This window comes from Macadamia integrifolia, chromosome 3, assembly GCF_013358625.1.
Source record: "Macadamia integrifolia cultivar HAES 741 chromosome 3, SCU_Mint_v3, whole genome shotgun sequence".
Classification (NCBI taxonomy): Eukaryota; Viridiplantae; Streptophyta; class Magnoliopsida; order Proteales; family Proteaceae; genus Macadamia; species Macadamia integrifolia.
The window spans coordinates 30,030,554-30,055,150 of record NC_056559.1 but is presented as its reverse complement, the minus strand read 5'-3'; the positions used below and the strand labels follow the sequence as shown (position 1 = coordinate 30,055,150).

At 36.1% G+C, this 24,597-nt stretch overlaps 1 protein-coding gene across 9 annotated transcripts; it reads left to right on the top strand.

Moving 5' to 3' along the window:
• Positions 1-4,944: 4,944 nt before the first annotated feature.
• Positions 4,945-24,070, top strand: LOC122073265 (protein PTST homolog 3, chloroplastic). Of its 9 annotated transcripts, none has more exons than XR_006138716.1 (14): positions 4,945-5,260; positions 5,344-5,463; positions 7,609-7,754; positions 7,849-8,040; positions 9,374-9,463; positions 9,603-9,840; positions 10,318-10,369; positions 10,489-10,539; positions 10,651-10,704; positions 12,247-12,366; positions 19,162-19,286; positions 20,332-20,383; positions 23,007-23,156; positions 23,409-24,070. XR_006138716.1 is itself a non-coding variant. In XM_042637818.1 (13 exons), the coding sequence occupies exons 1-13, from the start codon at positions 5,082-5,084 to the stop codon at positions 23,103-23,105; spliced, it is 1,518 nt and encodes a 505-aa protein (XP_042493752.1). In that variant the 5' UTR covers positions 4,945-5,081; the 3' UTR covers positions 23,106-23,228. The 9 variants fall into 9 exon arrangements, 6 of the variants coding, with proteins under 6 accessions (XP_042493752.1, XP_042493753.1, XP_042493750.1 ...); XR_006138717.1 differs by having other exon boundaries at positions 23,007-23,165; XR_006138718.1 differs by lacking the exon at positions 23,409-24,070 and adding an exon at positions 20,575-20,692 and having other exon boundaries at positions 23,007-23,228.
• The last annotated feature ends 527 nt before the right edge of the window (positions 24,071-24,597 follow it).

Below are 24,597 nucleotides of genomic sequence, written 5' to 3'. Positions count from 1 at the left end.
TAACAAGATATATCTGTAACTCACCTTTGAAAATAAAAAATGAATAAAATAACTATTTACTATCCCTTGCCCACATGAATAAAGGAAGATCTTTTTCCAATTTTTTGTATTTCCTCACTTTTATACTCCGACTTTTGTGAGATTTTACATCCTTGTTCATAAATAAAAGTTTTGTTCCTAAAAAACCAGAAAGGCATAAATCTCCATCCTGTGTTTTTGCATGCCACCTAAAAGGCCATGCGGCAAATATGGAGATCATCTTGCTGGCACTTGTGGTACTCCTAGTCCCTATATTGTTTTACCAAAAAAAAAAAAAATCCCAACATTGGTCTAATATCAAAGTCTATAATTTTTTTTTTTTGTATAAAAGAAAAATTCTAACTCCGAGTCTTGTAATCTCCTTTTTTTTTTTTATATATATATTTTATTTATCTACTATCCTATTGAGCACCGCTCCAATGGTCAGCTTACTGGCACTAGTAGGGCCAATGGCCACCTACTCCTACACACACCCACCTACTCACACAATGCATATGACAAAATTCGATCCTACAATCTCCTGCCTTGGACACCGGCTATTCAAGCCCAAGTTATCACTATTAGGCTAAGGTAATTTTTGTGATTCTTGTAATCTCTATTTCACACATATGGCTTCAAATTCAATGTGTATCACTTTTTATTGTTAAGATTGACATTTCTTGCCGTCATTTGAACTAAAGTACACCTATATATTATTGAATCTCCAAACGAAAAAGTTGAATTAAATTTAGAAATCCTTAGAAGGCTCCACCTATATTCATGGGTAGACTTCTAACATTATAAAAACAAGATACATTAAGTTAAGAAAACAGTTTATTAAAAATCCAACCAAAGTATTTCCCAATCTAGTTTTGTGATTTCTGTTCCTTTGCATAGAAGGAAACAACATTATAGCGATATTTAAATGCAAGTCATTGAGTTTCGATTTTGTTCCAAAGATGCAAAATCATCCATGGCTTGATTGTTTTCCTTCTTTTTTTAATAAATTTTAGATAATAATTTTGTAGGTTAAATAAATGGAGATAAAAAAATTTTACTTTCGCCACATAGCTAAATCCCTCTAGAATTATCTTCACAAATGAATTGGGGAAAATGGATATGCTTTTGTAATTCTTGAATAATCAAAGGGAAGGAAAAAAAAGAAAAAAAGAATTGATTACTTAATCAATCAACCATTTTGTAGCTAGCTTCAAAGTGCATTTATGTAAAACAATATATCTGAAACAAATATATGTTAGGAAGTATGTAAACACATTTTGGTTTAAGAATAATAGTGATATATAGATCATTGATACACTTGGCATCCATGGAGGACTACATTTCTATTGTTTGGTGGTTTCTTTAAACGTGCATCGTTGTCGTGTATGAGAAAGATACAAATGGAAAAATACAAAAAATAACCATTTTCGAATAAAGTATTTATTGTAAGCTTAAAAGCGATAATTATTATTATTATATAAATATAAAGATCATTAAGGTAATAAAGCTTTGATTTCATTAAAAACAAATTCTTGGAATATAAAAACAAAACTTATATACAAATATATGACTAGTTCCCTTCTTTCTTGATGGGAGGTGAATTTCCCCTTATATGTCAAGGGTTGAGATTAATTTTCTAAGTCAAAACAAATAAAAATGAAAGACTGACTTTTGCCACGTGGTGAGGTGCCTCTAAATTGGAAGTTGACAAAGAATATAAGAGAATGGAATTTGCTGTAATTTTTTTTTTGTATCAGGATTGTTAGAAAATATTGAAGGCTACAATACGTGTCAATTTTTTTTTTTTTTAAATGCCACCCTAATGGCCATGTGACAGATACATAAGCCATCCTTCCAATATTGATGCGATTATTAATTGTGCTATCCATCTCCATAAATGAAATATTTATATTATTTATAAAAATAAAATAAAATTATCTTTTATAGAGATTTTAATTTAAGAAACTAGTTTCCTTCTAATTTTTCCAGTAAGATAATAGAATTTTCTGTAATTCTTTTTTTTAAATTTGAGAGGATATTCATAGCCAAATTATGTATCTTTTTTTGTTTTTGGAATGCCATGTTAATGGCCATGTGGCAGATACAAAAACCACCATCCCTTTAGCATTGGTATGATTATTAATCGTGCAATCCATCTCCATAAATGTAATATTTATATAAAAAAGTTTATATAAAGTGTAAAGTCAGTTGCTAACATTGTAAAGTGTGATCTCTAACTTATATGAGCAAGGTCAATGTGTGGTTAATGTTATTCATTAAGACTTATAGACCTCTTACTTTAAAATTTTTTAATTTTGTCATATGGTCTACTAGGAAAAGATAGTTGAGAGTAGAACCATTTTGTAATTTGGGATGAAATAGTAGGAGTTGGTTTTGCTGTCAGAAAACTTATATTTGAATTTTGTAAGAGAGGATGAAAGTTATTTCATAGGTGTGTAAGTATAAACATATTATTAATTAAAGTTACTAATTATACTAAGTAATTTAATTAATTAAGTGCCCATCAAAATAAAAATTTGTGACTAATACATAAATTGAAGTTAAGTATCACATATCAATTATAATTTATGTTGTATGAGATATTTATTTGGTACAATATTATATGATATAATATGCCAAGAAATTGACTCTCATATCAAAATCTAATAAATTTAGTTAATTTGTCTTTCATTTTACATTATGAGGAAGTGATTGAACAACACTATAAATTTATTATTATCACAAGGTAATGCCTAGCCTAGGTTGAAATATCTTAAAATTTATCAATAAAATAAGAAGGTGAAGCCATGGTCCTAGTATATTTTGGGTTAAAACCGGGGATCATTATTTGATTACGACTTATTCGTAATTTAATAATAGATAAAAAGTCTTTATGAGGAAATTAACAGTGTTATCTATATTAGTTCTCTCTCATTTTATATCTATCTCTCTGTGAGAGCGGATCCAATTCACATGCGATAATGTATGAGAACGGTCCTGATTTGTGGATATAGAATCAATTTTCTCTCTCTTCGTTTAATATATTCTATATCTATGAATCAGGAGTGTACCAAAACATTCTCGTACGTGAACATGATCCGTTCACTCTCTTTATCCCTTATCGATGAATGGTGCTCCGTGCATCCCGTTGGCTGGTTATCCTACTCCATCGGCTCTACTCTTTGATCTCTTTATATTATAAAATTCTTTGACTGAAATAGTTTAGTTCTAGACTTCTAGTCAACCCCACAACAACTATTCCTGTTGGAAAGGGAAAAGTTGGGTTTCACATGGTTCAGTAGTCACTCAAAGAAGAATAACAAGTCCAAAGTGTTGAACATAAGCCATAATTTAGTATAGAGAAAAGGTTGGGTATGCCGCGGATATCAAGTATGCTAGCACCCATTGTGTCTATTTCTCTCTTCCCTTTTTCTGAAATGACCTTCATATCCTTCCTGAATGATACTCCATCATATGTTCCTATTGGTGCTATCTGCTAGCAAACTTGATATCGGCGGCATACCTATCCCTCTCCTGTATAGTATATATTGAAATAACTGTTGATTATGACTTATTCATAATATGATGTTTTAAATATCTTTAGCTATTCGAGGGTTGCTCAGATGGTTAGGGTGAATTAAGGATTGTGAGGATAGGCGCACGATATTTGGTTCGATTTTTCATCTGTACATCTACGATTTAAGTGGAGACCGTGGCATAAACCTAAAATATTCATGAGAAATGATTTAAAGAAAGAATTTAGAGTTTCATAAAATGAATCAGTCAAGATTGTTCGGATCGCATTGATATCGATCAAGACCGACTTTTGATATCAATCCAATCTTTATTAATCCATGGATAAGTTATAAGTATCAGTATAAAATGATTCGAAACCCCAAATTTGTTCTAAAAAAAATGCAAAGATAGATTCATCCAATCCATATTGATGTGGGTTGAGACTGATCCCATGACAAATCCTAAGTTTTACAACTTTGCCAAAGACCTATCACTTTTTGTCAAAAAACATAAACATTTAGTAGTAAAATCAAAATGCAAAAAAGATTCTGACGTGGTCAATTGATAATCAGATCTTCTTTAAGAGTGTCAATTGGTCTATTTTGATCAGTCTAATTGAGCCCTTAGCACATATTGGTCTCGACCAAAATAGACTGAGTCAATCAGTTTTTAAAATCAAAGTTGAAACTGATAGCTATTGGTCCGGTTGGTTTTGATCCCTTATTGATTTTTCTTTCTATCCCTCATTGGTTATCATTATATGTAATTAATATAGAGAAAGAATGTTACTTGGTCGCGTAGCCCATGTGCTTAGACTCATGAACATTCGAAATTATCACTCGACCTTACGAAATAAAAATATCCATCTATGTATATGTTCTTGCACATGCTCTCATTGGTCTATGCATTGGGCAAGGCTATGCCACAAGGCTGTGATCTCTTGTTGAATTTATATATACATCAATTATAATTCAATGGCTAAGTATGTAATCAATAGTTAATTAAATATTGATTGTTCCCAGTTTTTATCCATTGGATCAGTCTAATTAGGCTAGAACAAATTGGACCAATATTAAAATTTGTCAACAATTAAAATCCAACCGGACCAATAAGCAATTTGATCGTTCTGGTGTTGGGGGGCGGTTCGAGCAGTTTGGTGATATGGCAGAGACGTGGGGTGAGCATAACATACAGATATGATGATGATGTGGCTTGCCGGATACCTGTCATTTACGCTCAAACCGAGAACCGGAACACATGAAAGACTCCGGGTCAATTGGATCGACCAATGAACCGGACCGATATGTTTTTCATGGTTTTTTGGCCAAGCCATATATTCCGGTTCAGCCTTCAGTTCGCAACTCCCAGAATGGAAAGCCAGTGACAGTTTATAAAGAACTCAACAGGCACGAGCTTGCTGCCCTGTTAGCAAAGCAGAGTTTTGTCTAAAGCTTCGTCCGTTTAAAAAGGAATCTCGAGTCACAAACCCTATATCTGCGGGAAGTTTCTTAAACCTTCAATGCTGCAAATCCTCCCTCAATGCTTTCATGGCTACTCCGTGTTGCCTGTCAAGCTTCTCCGCTTACATTCCCATTAAGCATTACGTTTTTCATCGTTTTCAATCGCTCCGATTACACGAACCACTTCTTGAATTGCAAACCCGTCGATCCCCGTCTTCTTTCCCGGACAAATCACTTGTTTTTGCTTCTTCTGCCAAGAAACCTAGGTTTTTGTCATTCCTGTCGATCTTCTTTGTTCCTCTGCAAAGTTATTCTTGTTTTCTTGATACGATTTATTTTGCTGATGCAGGGTAAGAAAGAAGGTGAAGAGCAATGCAGAACTCTGCAATGATATTCGGGAGTTCATTTCCATGGTTGGACTTCCCCAAGGTCACGTGCCATCCGTGAAGGAGCTTTCGCAGCATGGAAGGTTAATTTGATTACTCTTCCTTTTGCTTCTACTTTTGTTTTCTTTCCTTCTTCCTTTTTCTCTTCGAGCGATATTTTTCTTGTTTCTTTGGACTACCTTTTACGCTTTACTTTGAAGAATCTTCTTTTAGAAGATCGTGTACCGAATAGGAATTACATTCTACAGTAGTAGTTCTTGTGCATTTTGACTCGTTGTTCTTTGAACTTGGATCGATTTTGGGGAGTTTCAGTGTTCTGGATTGATTGTATTGGTTTCGAATTTAGAACTGATTCCTGATGTAATTGAACTACCATGACTACCCGAGGCTGAGAATAGACGCTCGGACGGAGGAGCGGAGGGCGGTATTGGAATTTAGATCTAGCCGTTGTTTTAGTTGTCCTAACCCCGTGTTTCTGGAGGTAGAAGGTGTTGGTTTGTTTGGAGCTGAGCTTCCGTTGCCAATTCTGATTTCTCAGACACTCTAGAACGAGATATCATTTACCACTTTTTCCCAGAATTATAAGTTATGAAATAGACTGCAAAAAATAGTGAAATCTTTTTGGCAGGAGCTGAAGTATTATTGAACAGTTGCTGGAATGAGTAACAGAATCTTGAGTCTAACAGAGAGGAACAGAAAAATAATAGCCTCTTATGTAATGGATGATTCTTTCTTAATACACATTATTGTTTGATTAATTTTTGCTTACATGTTGCTGGTTCACGAAACCTCAAGAAGATAGCATCAATTGACATTTATAAAATATTCCTTCAACCTTTTTACTGGAAGATAGAAGGTCATCACATATCCTGCTAATCAGTGATGGATAGACCCACACAAGTAGCATGATGTAGGATAGCCTAGGGTGTAAGTTTTCTCAGACTGAAGTACAAGGGATTGGTGGTGGGAAGATAGAGTAGAGAAGGCTAGGGTTATAGGTAATAGGAATATTGGCAAGGCTGTAATAGATTTGATTCTGGAATTTTATTGAACAAGTAGTGGATTCAGTTGCTGAACTGAGAACCAATGAGTAGCAGCATCATAGGGTTCATTTGAAAATTGGCAAAAAAGAAAGATTGATGGGATAGGATTAGAATGCAAGAATAAGGTAATTGTAGATGGATGAATAGGGTTGGCAATATGGGGCTTGGGGCTGAGGTGGGTTTTGTGATGCTATTATGACCCTATCTTAAACTCCTAAATAACCACACGTGCTCCAATCCCAACCTGTCATGGTTTTGAAAAGAAACACCCATTACATATTAAATTACTAAAAACACACCCCATCCCCACTCCATTGTGTCTTCTTGCGTGGCACTGTGCAATGGAGTGAGTTTGGTACACCCCTGTCATATGCCAATTAGAGGATAGAGAGAGGATCACAAGGGAGAGTAGGGTTGTGAAACACAACTAAGGATTTCTAATTGTGGTAGTGTTTTGAAACGCAATAATGGATTTGTATTCTACCTCTATTTCAAATTTTCATTCCTTTTCTCTTTCAAACAAAAACAATGAAGTATGTATAGTTTTTGGGAACATGGATTTGTGTTGGTGGAAATGGATTTGAGTGTCATAGTTTCTTTTCATATGATATTGTAATCCCAGCCATTACCAAACCAATCAGTTTCAGTAAGGATTCAGTAAATTAAACTCTGTTAGGCTGATCACTTATGTCATTCCTACACCTTACTTGTTAACTTATAGCAATGTCCACCAGTTAATAAATAGATGGTCAGGTTCCTTGTTTTATATGATTTGGATCACGATACTTTCTCTATATTTAAGCATGGAGTAATTCATTCTGTCAATTAAAAAATGAAGCAGAAAAGATGAATCTTCTACTAAAAGGGACATCATACCCATATCACTACTGAACCGACATATCTTAGAGGGATATCATACCCTGGTTTACTACTGCATTGTACTTTTATCTTTTTATAAATATCAATAACTTGTTACTTATCAACAACAAAAAGAAGAAAAGTCTTGTACTATGGCAGTAGCTGAAAGCAATTTCATGACATACCCACCCCTCGACTGGAATCCAACTGCGAATTGTTGTGTATATTTCTTGAGAGCCAAGTCATTTTTATTTACCATTAAATACTTTTTTTTTTCTTTTTATTGCTTGCATTTCTCTCAAGATTTGTTTTGTACAATTTTTGTAGACAAGACCTTGCAAACATTGTCAGACGGAGAGGGTATAAGCTAATTAAAGAAATTCTCATGAACACACCAAATGTAGAATCCAATATGGCCGTCAGTTCATATGAAAATCGGAATGGTACTGATCTATATGAAATTGAATCAACAGGTATGGATTTTTTCTGCTTACAATTATTACTTTGTTGATATCTAATTTTACCACAACCTGAATTCTCTGATGGCCATATATATACTTTTAAAAGGTCTGTATGAAAAAGTAAATGAGCTGGCTGAAGGTGTGCCACTTTTGGAAGGTCAGGATGAAGATGAAAATTATGTACCAGCCCTCAAATCTGCTATACAAAGTTGGGGATCTGGAGAATCTTCAACAGGATCATTGTTACAGGAAAAGGCAGCAAACTTTGTCCAAAATGGAGAGTTGGATACAATGGAAAGTAAGTTTGTAAATACACAATATTGTATTCATTTTAGTAGTCATTACCATTTCCCTGTATACAATTATTAATGTCAATCTGGGATACATTTTCCGGCCCTCACATGATCAATATTTTATAAATAATTTATCTTAGATACCTAATATTTTAGAACACCTTGTTGTTTCCGTGGTTTCCAAAATATATTTTATGGCTTCTGATTGATAATATTTGTGGAGAGCTATATATTGTTAGATGTAATGCATCTTGTAGAAGAAAACCACCATCTGTTGTCCAATTCTTACAAATGGCCTCGTTCATTTTATTAAAATTTTTTAAACCAATTGTCCTGAGTTAATTTTCAAGTTGTTTACTATCAGGAAAAAAAAATGTGCTACTGGAATCTAGATCTAATCCAGACTGGAAACTGGAAAGGGAAAAAAATTTTACTCATGGGTGAGTAATATATCAAGTACAACTGTACAAGTTTAGGATGAAGTACCAGACAAATGTGTTTGACGAATTGACATATCCCTAATATTCTCTTATAAGTATACCAAATTTTTCCTCCATAAGTATTAGTCTTAAGGGAAGGTCCCTATAGTACTCTCTTTTTTTTTCTCTTAAAAGGAACAATAAATTTTTTGTAGCTTTGAGCTTGTGGTACAATGATGATCCACCAAATGAGTCAGTGTTTGCCCGATTGTACTGCTTCTAAATTTTGCATTCGGTTCAAAATTCTTGATGCTATTGTATAGATTTGTAAAACAAATTTGAGTCCCTTGTCTTTGAACATACCTTTTCACATGTTGCACTGCAGTTTTATATTTCATATCAAATTGTTCCCATTGTCTCTGATTTTGGCTATTATTTCCCTCTCTTTGTTATCTTCCATGATCATTACTTTCTCATTACTTAAATGCAGTAGTTTGATTGATTCTTCTTAATCACGTTTTCTCCTATCATAGAGGATACCTTTTTACTTCTATATGTGCCAAATTCTTGTGCAAGCTGGTCTTGTCTTCTACAATTGGGGAAAAAGTGAAAAAATATATAAGTAAACATTGCAAGTTGACACCTTTGATTGGCTGAGTCAGTTGGAATAGCCAAAGCCTGACATTTCTGAGTTTATGATGACCTACCAGTTTGCACATAATAGTGAAAGAGATGGGCGGTGGTTAATGTTTTGGGTCCAAATTCCTTTCTCATTATCGTAATCACATCAAGAAATTTAATTAGCTTGGGGTGGACCTTTCTACATCTGATTGCATTTGGCTGGTAATTAGAGTGTATCAAGCAGATATGGTTCTGAAATGCAGCGAAAGATCATTACACCCACTGTTAATTTCCACAGGTGCAATAGGCTTGTACAGAAAACATGATATCTTGGGTTCCATCCGAGGCTCCCAGCTTACAACCTTGTACGGAAAACATGATGTCTCGGGTTCAGTTCCAGCTTACAAACTTGGAATTTTTTATTTATTTATTTTTTGCAATGCCTTCCTTTTTCTTTGTGCTATAAGTTTGTTAGGCTTAATATGTTTTGGAATGACAGTTGGAATTTCTTTCTGGTGCTTTTGAAGTTGAAGATATGGAGCTGCTTACTGAGTCTCAGATGGGACACGGCATCTTGAGCAAGAGCACTACTGATGAAGGAAAAACATGTAACATGGAAAACAAAATGGATGTTCAATCAACTGCTTCAATCGAGGAAAGTTCAACTAAAAAGGACACTGGAAGTAGTGTCACATCAGTATCGAATCAAAGCACCTTGAAATCCAAGCAGGCTACTCCTCCCACAGCAGAAACAGACCTACATGGGTCAGTGCTATAGCGGAGCAAGTTTGCGCTTATAGTTCTGATTGGAAATTCCTGGTCTTTCTTGAAAGTTGAAACCAATTTGATTATTGTTAGTAAATTATAATTGATATGCTTGCAGTTTTATTCATTGTAGTCCTGCTATGGTAACTGCAGATGATAATTGCTTTGAAAAAAGAGCATGAGTGAAAGTGAAACATGAATAATTTCTGCTATTGTTCTTTATTCTTATAAATTTTCTTTTGACCTGAACCTTGGTTTCAGTTTCCTGTTTTCCTGCACATTACAGTGAGACAATGGGCTGCTATGCCTTGTGCATTGAAATACCTCTGATGTCATTTATTTTCTCGATAAAATAGAAATTTTATTTGCCGGAATTTCTTTCAATAATTTTCCTATTTTACTTTTTTTAAATTGCATGTTAGGAATGCACCCATTTTATTTATATTGATTTCTTTTATTGCTTGAAATCTTTTGTAGGAGTGACCTTTTGCCAACTGAAGGGCTGAAAGATACAGGCTTGGATGTTGAGGTCATCATTATACTTAAAACAGATTGTGCATAAAGTAGATGGCTGCTGATTTTGAAATTAATATCAGTTTATTATTTTATTTTATTTTATTTTATTTTTTTTATAAAATTTTTATTCAGGCATGTCAAAGTGAAAATGAAGTTGAAATCAACGGCTTGAAAGGATCGCTGGTACAAAATTTTACTACATATCCTAGTTTGCCCTCTTTTGGTTCTGCCTATTCCCAGGAGGATATCTTTTAGTGATCTAAAGTTTGTGTTTGATGATATGAGTGTGCTTAGCATCGGAAGGAGTTGGAATTGGCTCAATTGAAAGAACAGATTGAGAAGGAACAGGTATTTTAACAATTCTTATTCTGTTATTTTTTCTTTTCTGAAACATTCTTTGTGTAGTTAATGTTCAAATGCTTTTTCTCCCCTATGACAATGTGGACTTGGTCTTAATCTCTACTCTGCACTCCTGGTTCTCTTACTAAAATTATGGTGTGAGTGTATATATATAATTCATTACCAAAGAGAAGAAGAAGACAGCAGACCCTAAAAGAGGAGTTGGGGGGGGAAGACAACTAATCACACAAAACAAGACTAAACCCTTAGGAAAGAAAACAAGATAAAACCCTTAGGAAGCAGAGGAGGGTGCCTATAGAAAGGAAGTTGAAAGGCCCAACGAAACAACAATATGCCTATTCCTTGGAGAATCAATACAAATAGAGGAAACAGTAGAAATCTTGGCTTTAATATCAAAGGAAATGGAGTGCCAAATCTGCCAAAGAGATTGACAGTTGAAGGTATATTCCCTGAGATTACGTTCCATCCAAATCTGGTTCATGGTGGCACTAAAGGCAAGCTTACCTATAATATCAGAGACGGTAGAACCGGCAAATGACGTATCCACCCAAGTCCATTCCCTCCGGAAAGAGAGAATCCCGACTTCTAAGCCAACGTTTTGCTAGGAACCCTTTTCAAATAGAAGAGAGGGGGGCAAGCAATAAAGAGGTGTATATTCTTTTATTGGAAAGATGTGGAATTTGTTGAACTTTCTATAGAAACATGGCTAACCATCAATGACACTTTTAGGCATTTCTCTGTCTTATTTCAGTTAGTGTTTCAACCAATTTGATGTGCACATGTTTAATTTAGATGTTCTCTTCTTTGAACTTCAGCACCATGGGGAACAAGAAACTGCCAGTACCTGAGGCTTGGACTGGCCTGGACATCGAACTGGTTGAACTATGAGTTGGCCATGAATCAATGCATTTTTCATATCCATCCTTTTCTATTTATAAGAGAAGTTTTTCTTTTATGGTGTGAGAACTTGAGTTCAGGATGACTGAAGATATCCAGGTTTTGACGGAGCCCATTCACCTTCAAACCAGTCAAAATGTTTCAAGACCTAGGTTGAGTTTGATAAGTGATACCTATAAAAGAACCTTCTAAGGTTCAACTTTCTTGATTATTTAAAAAAAAGGAGTGAAAGGAAGCTGAAAGCCTGAAACTTTGATATATCTGGTTTCTTTACTGAGTGCCAATGTAAGGTGGGATGGATTTTTGGGATTTCTGTCATTATCTTAGATGTTTCCAATGCCAAAATGGTAGTAAACTTCTAGACGGCCGGAATCCATAAATATTGCTTGGGAATTTTTAGCTTTTGCACTCGATTCCTTGAGAACATCAACAACAACTCAGCCTTATCCCTACTAAATGGGGTTGGCTAAATTCCTTGAAAACAAAACTATTTAATTATAGAAGTTGAGGTTCTGATGAGGTAATGTCTAAACATGTTGTAATAGTCCATTATGCTACTATTTCATCTAATAGCATGATGAAAACAATTCGAAGCTAACTTTTCATTTATGCGTTTTCCCTTTTGGTTTTCAGGGTGCCTTGTCCATTTTGCAGACTAAGGCAGAAACAGAGATGAACAAAGCTCAAAACCTTATTTCAGCAAAAGATGTAGAGTTACAAGCTGCCGAGGAAAGCTTATCGGGTCTGAAAGAGGTATTTTACATGCTTTTGTCATAAGAAATCTTTCATGCAAAGAATCAACTTATCTCTTCTCTTTCCTTTTCTTCCCCCTCCTTTTTCTGTACCTCTCTCTGTGCCTATTTTTTCTCCCTGGGAGCAGTTGTAAATCGGTTAAAGGATATCCAAATCTGACCCAAAATGACAGATTCTGAATTCAGGAATTGGAATTTGAATCCCTATTTAATTCAAATACTGTATCCCATTAGCTCCGGTGATGGGATCTTAATTTAGTACTGGATTGAAGACCCAAAGCAGTAGCCAAATAGCAAGATCTTTAATGTAGGACTAGATTTGAACAACCAAACTAGACCCAAACTGTAGGGACTTTTAAACCAAAGAACAACCATAAACCAGCCCCAACATCATAACAAAAAAAATCAGAATAGTATATAACAGTCCAGCAGGCTATCGAGTTCAATAGGGAAGCTAACAACTCAATCGATTTCAACAATTCAGCAATTCTATAACTGAGTAATAACCAGTGGATTAGGGACATAAATCACCCACTAATGATACTAAAATAATGGAGAATCAAATCAGTAACTAATCAGCAATAATCTGGACAAACCAATCCAAAATTCTGGGCAACAAAAATAAACCAAACACAATCGGCCAGAATAGGGAGAAACTTCATAACTCAAAATCCCCTAGTCTGATTGGTCCCAAATTAATGTCGAGCCTCTCTCTTAATAAACCCAAATTGGCTGGTTGGATCTTCCAGAACAGAGTAGGGACAGGAGGGAGAAATCTGGAGATTTCTAGAACCAAAATTCAATTACAGTTTCAGATCTCTTACCTGATTTGAAGAACCTTGCAATTACTTTGAAAAGAAAGAAAGAATAGTTGAAGAGACCTCTTGGACTTCACGCCGCAAATAGTCAATTGGATCAAACACCAATTCCTTCAGCCTTGATCAAACACAAGACCACCACTTTGATCACACACAAAGCAAACTCAGAAGAGCAACAACAACATAGCTTTTTTCATTCATAAAATCATGGCTCTACTAATGAGAACTCTCATTTAATGATGGGGGCTTTACAAAATAGAAACTAAGTTTAGTTTCCAAAACTGAAATAGGAAACTAAATAAAAAACAACTCCTCTAGTTTCTAATTCTGAAAATAGAAACTAGGAAAATACAATTATTGAAATTAGAAGCTAACTTTTGACTGAATTTAGAAACTAACTAATGACTGAAATTAGAAACTAATTAACCCCATCAAAGCCCAACTAAAAAGGAAACCAATGAAAAATAGAAACTAACTAGTAATCCCGTACTCAATCTTAGAGCCTCTCTTTTAGACCCATAAAAGTGGCCCAATGCACTCAAAACACATGGGATCAAAGGCCCAACATGTATGGAACCCAACCCTAGGCTTATTCCTAATAAAACAAACTTATTTTGATAATTGATCTGCATCAACTCTCCCCATCTTGAAAAAATTCGTCCTCGAATTTTGCAGTGATAAGGGGGAAACAACATATTAGTAATAGCCTTGACCATTCCCAAACAAAATTCTAGTTGGTTGTAGACTTTTGGAAGGTAGTCTTCAAGGCGTGGAGCTTTCTCTTCAAAGAACCATGGTAGTATAACAAATTCTATATGTTCAACCTCTGAATCAATACCAACTGTGAATGTCATGTGCATAGGGTCGTCAATGTTGGTAACCTTCTCGTCAAGGATTGGAACAAACTCTTCCATCTCATCATGAATCTCAAAGACTTGTTGTGGAGTGCTTTCGACCACTACATCATTGTCCACCGCTTCAGTCTTGTCTACTAAGCTCTCTTCAATGTAGAATCTTCAGTGGAGTCTTCTTCCATGGTTTTAGCCACCAAGACATTACTAATCACAAGAATGCCATAAGTGCCATCATCATTAGTATCTCCTTGGTTATAGTCATACCTACCATCGTCATCATCATCCTCCAAGGGGTATGGATAAAGAGCTGACTCGTCTTCCCCACTGGGTTCTTCAATTTCAGCTACTGTATTAACCCTCTGCTTATGTGGGCAAGACTTAGCAAAATGTCCTACCTCTTGACAATGGAAGCACTGTACCTTATTACTACCTGTCATGGGTGCCTTTCCTTTGTAATCAGCCCGTGGAGGAAAAGTGGACTTTGGAGGTGCTGAGCTACTAGGTTTAGTGGCTGAAAATTTTTTCTTGACCTCTCCAGCTTGATAACTGGCTGTGCTATAAGCTCCTCTACTCGTAGGGCCTTGTCAAAGCAATCCCTCACTGAGTACACATCAATAACTCCGGTTCCCTTGTTGATTTCAGTTCGCAATCCCAGTCGAAACCGAGATAATAATTGCCTTTCATTCTCCCTTATGCCTATGCGAGAATAAAGTGTATCAAACCTGTTCATGTACTCTGCAACAGTCATAGTCCCTTGACGAAGGGAATTTAGCTGGTCTTGTATGCGAGCTTTGAAGTTGTGTGGAAAGTATTTGTTAGATAGCTCAAGTTTCATCTCCTCCCGTCTAGTAGGTTCTCTACCACGGTCTTCCAGTTCATGTTCATAGGTCCTCCACCAATCACAAGCAACCTCCACTAGCTTAGCACGAGCTAGTTTCATCTTCTGTTCCTCAGGTAAATCATAATAATCAAAATAATCATCCAGTGCCACTACCCAATCATATAACAGTTGGGGGTCATGTCTTCCATCAAACTCCTTCAGATCGAGCTTGACCTTCTGTGAATCTCTAGAGTACCTCTGATATGTGGGACGATCAGTCTCAAAGTAACCCCTTACATGTTCTTTAAAAGTAGGTTGCACTACAAAAACCCTCTGTGGTGGTCTTAGATTAGAGTTTGCTTTCCTGTTAGCCAATTGAGCAGCTACATTCAATGGAGCTTCCACTTCGGGTGTTGTGTGTGAATCACCGATAGGCTGCTGTGGTTGGGTCTCTACAGTCAACAACGTGGCATTCAATTTAGCCTTCAATTTAGTCCGTAAGGTTTGCTGTTCAGCCTTCATCTCAGTCCTCATATTTTGTGACATCTCCATAAGAGAAGCCAGGGTGGTGGTGTTGTTCTCAGCCATGCTCTGATACCACTTAATGTAGGACTGGATTTGACAACCAAACCAGACCCAAAATTGATATGCTGGTATTCTGAACAGTAACAGATGCTTGAAAATAAAACTTGGAAAGAAGAAAAATATAACTTGAAGAGACCACTCGGGCTTCACACCACAGAGTGTCGAATTGATCAAACACCACTCCCTTCCTCCTTGATCAAACACAAGGAACAACCCCAACAAAGACTAGCGGTAGCAGCAGCATATTTTCTTCAAAACTAAAATCATGGCTCTACCAATGAGAGCTCTCCTTTATTTATAATAATGATAGGGGGTTTACAAAATAGAAACTAAGTTTAGTTTCCAAAACTGAAATAAGAAACTAAATAAAAAACTACTCTAGTTTTTAATTCTGAAAATAGAAACTAGGAAAATACAATTAATGAAATTAGAAACTAACTAATGACTGAAATGAGAAACTGATTAACCCCATCAAAGCCCAACTGAAAAGGAAACCAATGAAAAATATAAACTAACTATTAATGCCGTACTCAATCTTAGAGCCCATCTTTTAGACCCATAAAAGTGGCTCAATACACTCAAAACACATGGGATCAAAGGCCCAACATGTATGGAACCCAACCCTAGGCTTATTCCTAATAAAACAAACTTATTTTGGTAATTAATCTGCATCAATCTTTCGTAGAAAACTCTTTTCTATGCACTGGTTTGGAGTGGCCAATGCTGTTAAAGTGCTGAGTTGTGGTGGTGCCTGACCGTGTCCCAAACTTCCATACTCTTCAATTTGAACTTGTACAATGATCCTAAGTGAGGTTTCTCACAACCCTTAAGAGCCATTTTTCACTCTATATTGAAGGCCCCTAGTGAATCTAGGTAAAAAAAACGAGGAAGAAGGGAAGTTTGGAGAGTCTCTGTTATGGGCCAGAAGCTGGTTTTTGTGTTTTTCACTTTTGAGTTGATAAAATGAGGCATGTGTGTCTTTTAAGAGACGTATCCCCTATATTGATGTGTATCGTAGTGTATCGCACTGTATCAGTAGTGTGTATACTGTGCGATACACTGCGGTACACATGTTTAAAAAAAAAAGATATGTATTCTCCTGTATCATATCGCATGCTATTGATACTGATACGTATCGGTCGATACAATACGATATGGTGGGATACTTTAAATTATGGGTACACCAATAGTCAGACTAATCATACATTGTTCATTTGACAAGGTAGTGGTAATATCACAACTTTATTTGTCTATGTGGATGATATTGTAGTAACTGGGGATTATTGAGAGGAAATAAAGAATCTCAAATCCTACTTAGCTTAGCAATTTAAGATTAAAGACCTTGGTCCCTTGAAATACTCCTTGGGAATTGAAGTGCCAAGATTAAAAAAAAAAAGGATAAATATTTGTAAGAGAAAGTTTGTGTTGGACCTTTTGAAGGAGACAGGGATGTCAGGTTGTAAACCTATTGATCAAAATCATAAACTAGGTGATGGTGGACACACTCTACTTGATGTAGGGAATCATCAGAGACGGGTGAGGAGGTTGATCTATCTCTCCCTTATTCATCCGGATATTGTTTATGTTGTTGGGGGTAGTGAGTCAGTTTATGCATGCCTAAAAGCGAGCATTTAGATATTGTGTATCGTATTCTCAGGTACTTGAAGTCCAATCCAGGAAAGGACTGCTATTCACTAGAAATGACCACTTGAAATTGAGGGGTACATTGATGCTGATTGGGAAGGTTCTGTTGCCAATAGAAGGTCTACATTAGGATACTACACCCGTCTCTATGAATGAGGGAGAGATAAGGGGCACATTGATCTCTCTCTCCCTTGTTAGAGCCATGGCACATGGAGTATGTGAATTCCTATGGTTAAAGAAACTAGTTCAAGAATGGGTGGGCCTGTGGCACAACGGTTAATTTGCACAATTGCAACATGTTGGTCACAAGTTCAAAATTTGAAAATAGCCTCTTTTCCAAAACGGGGGGTAAGGCTGGATACATCTGCCCTTCCTAGACCCTACAATAGCGGGAGCCTTGTGCACTGGGTTGCTCTTTAAAGAAGCTAGTTTAAGAATTGGCACCATAGTTGTCAAGGCGTCACCTTATTGCACTGCATGTCGCCTTATATTTTGGCACTTATTGAGGCCAAATATCATTTAAGTAAATGTTTATTTAAAATATTATTCATAAATAAGCAAATACCTCCTTATTTGAATCCAATAAATATAGTTTGAAATCAAATTCCAGAAGGATAAAAAGTCAACCCCCAAGTCCAAGAACAAAAACTGGATTTCCAACTTTCAAATGCTGAGGTTTTTCTCAATTCTGAAAATTTTATAAATCTTATCATGATTAAATATTGCTAAAAACCAAAAGTCCGGCAAAATAATCTTTTGTTTTGATGTTCATAAATTTATTTTAATTCAGGTGATTTTAAAAACATTCATGCACTTTAAAATAAGTTTGACTAGAACATAACTTTGTCATTACAACTCAGATTTAAGTAATCTTAGACTTGTTGGAAATCTGATTTTTGCTATCATAATACAAAAACTCTCATGTAAAAATAAAATCATTTGACCAATCAAACTTATTGGAGAACAAGGGCATTTCTCTAAATGTTGATTTTTAATGACTTAATATTGATTTTTGATGATTTGATATGGCTTAATGTTGATTTTTGATGATACAAGTATATGTAGTATACTAAATAATTTTAAAAAAGAAGGAAAATAAAAAATAACACTTGGTCACGTTGTTCCCCTTAAAGAGGGGGGTAAGGGACTTGTCGCCTAAGCGCTTAGGAAGCCCTCCACCACCTTGGTTCGCCTCGTCGCCATGACAACTATGATCGGCACTTCATCAAGGAAAAAATTGACTCCGTTTACATTTGCACCCCCCTTGTGAAGATTGGGAATCAACTAGTTGAAGTTTGCACCAAAGGAATCAACTCTCTCTTGTGAAAACTGGGCATGTATGACATTTATTCTCCAACTGTAGGGGAGTTTTAGAAGTATATATTGTGAGGGTACAATGGAAATAAATATGCATATTACATGTTAGTAAAGGGGCATTTTGTAATCTTATTTTCTATCTCATGTTAGTGAATATAGGGGGTCGACCTGAGCTCCAAAAACTCTTGTCTGCGCTACCTCTTCTGCTTCCTCTTTCTCCCTCTTTCTCTCTTCTCTTCTTGATTTCCATTGTTTCTTTAGCATACTACAAGTGCAGACTTTTTCAGTATGAGGGGACACTGAGGGGGGCCTTGGTGTCAGCATTTTCCCTGTCCATCTCTGGCTGAGAGAAAAGTGAGAGGAAAGAGAGGGGGAGGGGCAGAATCAGGAAGAAACTTAGGGGCAGTATTTGTGTGTGTGTGTGGCCAATCAATTTGAGTATGTGGCTGTTTTTTATTAGTTAGCAATAGGATGATCAACAGCTGATCCAAATTCCATAATAAGACAATTAAAATACTTCAAAAAAGTTTAGCTATACTTTATTTTTGTTATATATAGATTGTGGTAAACAAGAATTTAGTTTGATTGAAAAATCAGATCTGAGTTAGTTGAATTGCATGATAATTAGATCTAGTTATATCTGGATCCACTCTAATCTGATCAGATTTGGATAAAGATTCAACTTGTTGACAGGGCTTGGTGTGTGTGTTGGAAGTAAACATTGTACTAAATGGAGTTAAGTTATTTGATTTAACTAGGTTCAGGTTGAGTACTGGACGAATGGAGACAATGTGGAGGTGGCAGGCAGCTTCAATGGATGGGATCATCGAATTAAAATGGATCTACATATTTCATCTAGTGCCATAAACTCCCTCGAATCAAGGTTTTTGAAATTTCATTACTTATTAAATATGTTTCGTAGAGTTGCGTTTCCTTTTGTCTATTCATCGATCTTAGTTTCTGTTATCTCAGTTAGACCTGTTATGTTGTATGAATATTCAACTGCATCCAAATGACATTTTGGTTGTGCCCATGTGTTTCCTGCTTTACCATGAGGAAGTAGCCTACTTGTTTTTTTCTTTTTAAGTTTATATACTTATGAGATGACTTCACTTCAATTGTGTTTAAAACTCTAAGCGTAGCTTGGGGTTGGGGCTGTAAATGGATCGGATATGAGCCCCTATTCTAAGACCCAGCCCTGGGCTGGTTCGATCAGATGAAGTCTGGCCTGATGGGCTGGTGGTTCAATTGGTTGGCCTTCTTCTTCTGTAGCATAGAGCAGCATGTCTATCTACATCAATGGGAAAATTAAGATTGCATTCGACCGTCTAGTATTCAGATCTGAAGTGGTGAAACGTGTGGGAAGCAGAATTTTTTTCCGTTGTATTTCCTCACAAGCAGGGAAATTTAATTTATTACTTTCATGCGCTCCCGCCTGTTCTGGATTTAGAAGTAGATTCAGCCTTGTTGGCACAGTTATATAAATTCATAAGTTTTTCTAAACCTGCCATGCTACTTATCCTATGATATGCTTGCAAGTCAGATATTCATTTCTTATGTAAGCATGTTGAAGAGAGCATTAGTGGGCAACCTTTTTGTGATACATCTCTTAAATTTGTTGTCTGTTTGGGGATGAAGATTTGAAATTACCATATGACTGCCTACAGGCCATTGTATATATTACATGCCAAGTAAATCTGAGACTTCATCGCTATTTTTACTCATCCACCTTTTATGTTTTAGTGTTCAGTTTTGCATGTCATGAAATGGATTGTGCATCCTCACATTTTATTCAGCTTTTGTGGCCTTTTCTTTGCTCCATCCCTTTCTTTTTGCAATTTCGGTTAAAAATATTATTGAAATTCTAGACTCATTTTCATGTTAATATTATTAGAATTCTAGACTCATTTTTCTTAACATGCTCCCAGGAAATGCAGACTATGGTCAACAGTGTTATGGCTATATCCTGGGGTTTATGAGGTGTGAACATCAACCTTCAATGCTGTGCATTAGTAAATGTTCTTAAAATTAAGCGAATGTTAACAAAAGCATACTTTCAGAAACACTGACACTACATCTCCTTGAATTTTCAAATTTTCCTGTGAAAATTTCCCTGAATAGAAGTGCATCTCTATAGACCTCAAGGTCCCTGCTCACATGTGAAGTTGCAGCTAAATCGGACTTTGGCCACATGGTAAACAAAGCATGGAAATCCAGGCCTACCAACAGGATGCATGGGACTAGAGGGGTTGCATGGACATATACGAGGAGATGCCATTGGATGGAAGGGTAAATAATTGAATTTGAGGTTGAAATTTGACATGTGGCCACTTTAGACCATTTCCTAGATATCCAATGGTCAGAATTGTCACATCACTCTTCCATGTAGCGGAGCATATGCACTCCACCCACCAATTTTGTCTGTGGGTTTCCAACCTCAAAAACCTTCATTTTTTTTTAAAATTGTTATTTATGAGTTTCGACTTTGATTCATTTTGGGAAGTTCAAGTTTTGGTTTATTCTATGAAAAATGCAAGTTTTCATTACAGTTGTCATGTTTTCTTGCATGCCAACTTTGGGTGGGCATGGTTGGGTCCAAATGATAGAGAACCACTGACCCCTCTCATGTCAACGGTCAAATTTTCTGCCTGAAATAAGCACCACTAGTGGTTAAAAAAGTGAGTTTAAAGTGGCACTTCCAACTCACTGTAATGAAATGAAGTGGCATTTCTGTAAATTTGACACTTCCAACTCCTCTTTTAGGCACTCCCATCCTTGTTCTGGGCTGAAACTTGACCAATGAGATGGTTGCGGACTTTTGGGGTACTCTATCACATGGACCACCCATGATTACTGATGTGGCAGGCTGTCATAGAACGACCTGATTTGGGTTATAAATACTTATTGGTATAGTTCACAAGTTTAATTTCAGTCTTGTTTATAATGGGTTTAATTTGAGTCGAAATGCAATTTAATTTAAGGAGTCAGTTGGAATGGGATTTAATTTTAGAGTAGGAATTGGCCTTTTAAGTAAATGTGGCTTTAATGTGATTGTAGTCAGTTTATTTCAATATAGTGTAATGGTCTCCCTTTCCATGGCAGCTGGTCTTTTATTCTGCTTGTCTACTTCCTCAATGGTCCACCTAGTTTGTGCCACTTGGAAGGGGGATGTGGCAATTCTGACCTTTGGATATATATGGGAAACTGTTTGGATTGGGTACATGTTAGATTTGAATGCCAAAATCAATAATATACCCTCCCATATATTGGCATTTTTCCTTTGTAATTTTTAACCATCCATTGTCTTTTTAATTATTTTTGGTAAGTTTCAATTTTCTATTGGATTTTGAAAGATTTATTTTGCCACTTTGGGTAATTCTGTTTGGGCTGAAACTTGACATGTGAACAGGGACGTGTGGCAGATGTTTGGCGGTACAAGGACTTCCTAAGTTGGTCATGCAGGAAACAGCTGGCTTTCTTTTTATTATTTTGGTTGAGAATGGTTCTCTCCCTACAGTTTGATGGTCAAACCTAGAGGCTTTTGCTGTGGGCAGTCTTGCCTATCCTTCCCTTCGATTTTCTGTATTTATCTGTTCCGTTAATCTCTGTAGAAATCAAGTCCATCTCTCTAATTTATGTTGGTCAGTTGTGCATTAGTCTTCAATTTGCTCGCAGATTTCAGCATTCACTTCTAATCAACTGATTCAGTTTTGGCACTGCCTTTATTCCCTTTATGTTTTTCTGGGCAGCATAGTACTTCCAGAGTACCATCCGATCAACCTTGTCACAGCCTCATCATAAAGCATCTGAAGTTCTGTTTAAAATTACTGTGTAACTGTTGTCCAGCAATTTTGCATTCATATGTTTCAGTATCTTCCTGCTTCTAGTACTACTACTACTGGGTAGGCCTATTACCTGCAGCTTTGTTATCAGCCTGCATCAGTTTTGCAGATTGATGTTATAAGTCCCTTGTATCTGCCTGCAGAGGCCATGACTTGTCCATTGCCGTTTCCTTTTGGATTGGCTGTTTCTAGGATGACCATTCATCATGCTGTGGAAAACAGTTGCTTCTTGTTAAAACGTGTGTACCATCACTGATCCTATGAGATGTCATGGTTATCACTTCCTAATTCCAGTGACCACCCGAATATGTAACAGATACCACACTTAAGTTGACACACTCATCTTTATATGTTACTCATATGAGCAGCACCAAGAAGCTTTTTCAGACATCGGTATGTGTGGTCTTGGGCCACAGCCGAACAAGCATAATTAGTTAAGGAGTCTAATTCAGGTGATGAATACACAGATATTAGATGAGGAATCAGAATGAGATATTGTAGTGCTGATTTAGTACAGTACATGGAACCTGGAATCTGACACTAAAAAGCTTACCATTTGGGAACTCTTATGTTCACCTCATGACTGCCCATCAAAACCTTCACTTTCACTGGTTCCTAGCTTTGTTGAATGTGAATAGGATTAAATCCTGTATGAGGTTCATGGTTTTCTCAAATTCAGGTGAAAATTTTTGTTGTGACTGCATGTTGTTGCCAATGCAGATAAGCCTTTATTTATGGTGATTTTTTATTTGGTACTGCAGATAAAATTCATTGTTGATGGCCATTGGATGATTGATCCCAAGAGAGAGACCATTACCAGAAGTAACATACAAAACAACATCCTCAAAGTTGACAACTGATATTTCAGATGAAAGGACGCTTGCATTGATATTTGTCCTACTCCGGGTGGGGTAAATCCTGTTAGTCCAGAACCTTCAACCCTAGAAAGAAATAAAATCTATAGCAAGCACATTTGTTGGCAATTTTGCTTTTCGTACCTTCAGTTAACATGCTTGCCCATGGTTGTGAGTTATGACTTAATAACTTGCGATAGTTCTTCTTAAAACAATAAACCATAGCTGTCACTTGTATAATACTTAAAGCCTTCATGTATCACACCCCCACTAGACACATTCATATTATTAGTTGATTTTTGTGAACAGGTTAGAATTATGGATCTTCTATGCTGTCTGATGTTAAAGATCAAGCTCAATTTCTAGCATGCATGAACATGTCATCCACTGTCTAGCGTGAGCACGGCCACCACGACTGCAGGACCTTGTACAGACTACAGAAAATGAATTTGAGAATAAATTGGCATCTTGGATTCCCCTGCTCTCTTTTATGGCTTCCATTGCGTTATTTCCCCCTGTTTAGAAACTAGTATATACTGCTTTTCATTTTACGGGGCTTTAAGAGTGGCTACGTTTGAAGCTCCACTGCAACCTAAAAAATGAGTGACCTGGTTGTCTCATGCATCTCTTTGGCCTATTGCTGCGTCACATTTAGTTCACCATCCAAGGTAGCTATTAATTCCTTGATTCTTTAAATATGTTTCGTTTTGAATACTCTGGATGCAAAGCTCAAGATCTACACCGTCTGTTTCATTCTTGGGGAAAAAGAATCCACACTGAGGAAGCTTTGTCGAGGAGACCGTTCTTTCTTTGTTTATTTATTCAATAGAAGTTGCGTGGAAGAGATAAAAGAGGCAGACATGTTTGGAGTCCACATTAAGATTGTGGGACCCCATCCCTACATTGTCACTTATTTTTGCAATTGCTTAATCGTATGACTTGAGTTGATATGGTCATTTTAATCATTCGATAAAATTACCGAAAAAAAAAGCCATTTGATAAATACGACAACTTTAGTGAAGTCACATGTCAAATTTAGTGACGGATTAAAATTGGTATATACTTTTAGCATTCTAAATTTTATCGAACAAAATTAAAATGTTCCTAAGCTGAGGCATAATTAGAGGCAGCATTTTTTGGTAGTTCACCATTTTCTACCATGTGGAATAATCATTTGATCATATTTTTTTTTATTAATATTAAATATTTTCACTTTTAATGTTAAGAGAGCTTTCTTGCATAGTTGGTGCAAGAAAAGTACACTCATCAATGGTCATTACTATGAGCTCCTTAAAATATGAAGTTGATGATACCTCATTATTATTCCTGATAAGCTCAACATCATTCAAATGCCTCAATTCTCCCTTGAATGTGGGTGAAGGTGATTTGTTTTTACGTGGGAAAGACCCACACTGGAGCCATACTTATTATTAACTTGATGAGAAATTAAAAAAAAAAAGAAAAGTTAATGGATAACAATTGTTTAAATGATGAATAC

Excerpts from the sequence above, each read along its gene's own strand:
- LOC122073265 (XM_042637816.1), top strand. The coding sequence starts at position 5,082 with ATGGCTACTCCGTGTTGCCTGTCAAGCTTCTCCGCTTACATTCCCATT. Across the intron at positions 10,370-10,488 it reads ATACAGGCTTGGATGTTGAG|GCATGTCAAAGTGAAAATGA; the intron begins GTCATCATTATA and ends ATTTTTATTCAG. Across the intron at positions 20,384-21,812 it reads TATATCCTGGGGTTTATGAG|GGACGTGTGGCAGATGTTTG; the intron begins GTGTGAACATCA and ends ACATGTGAACAG.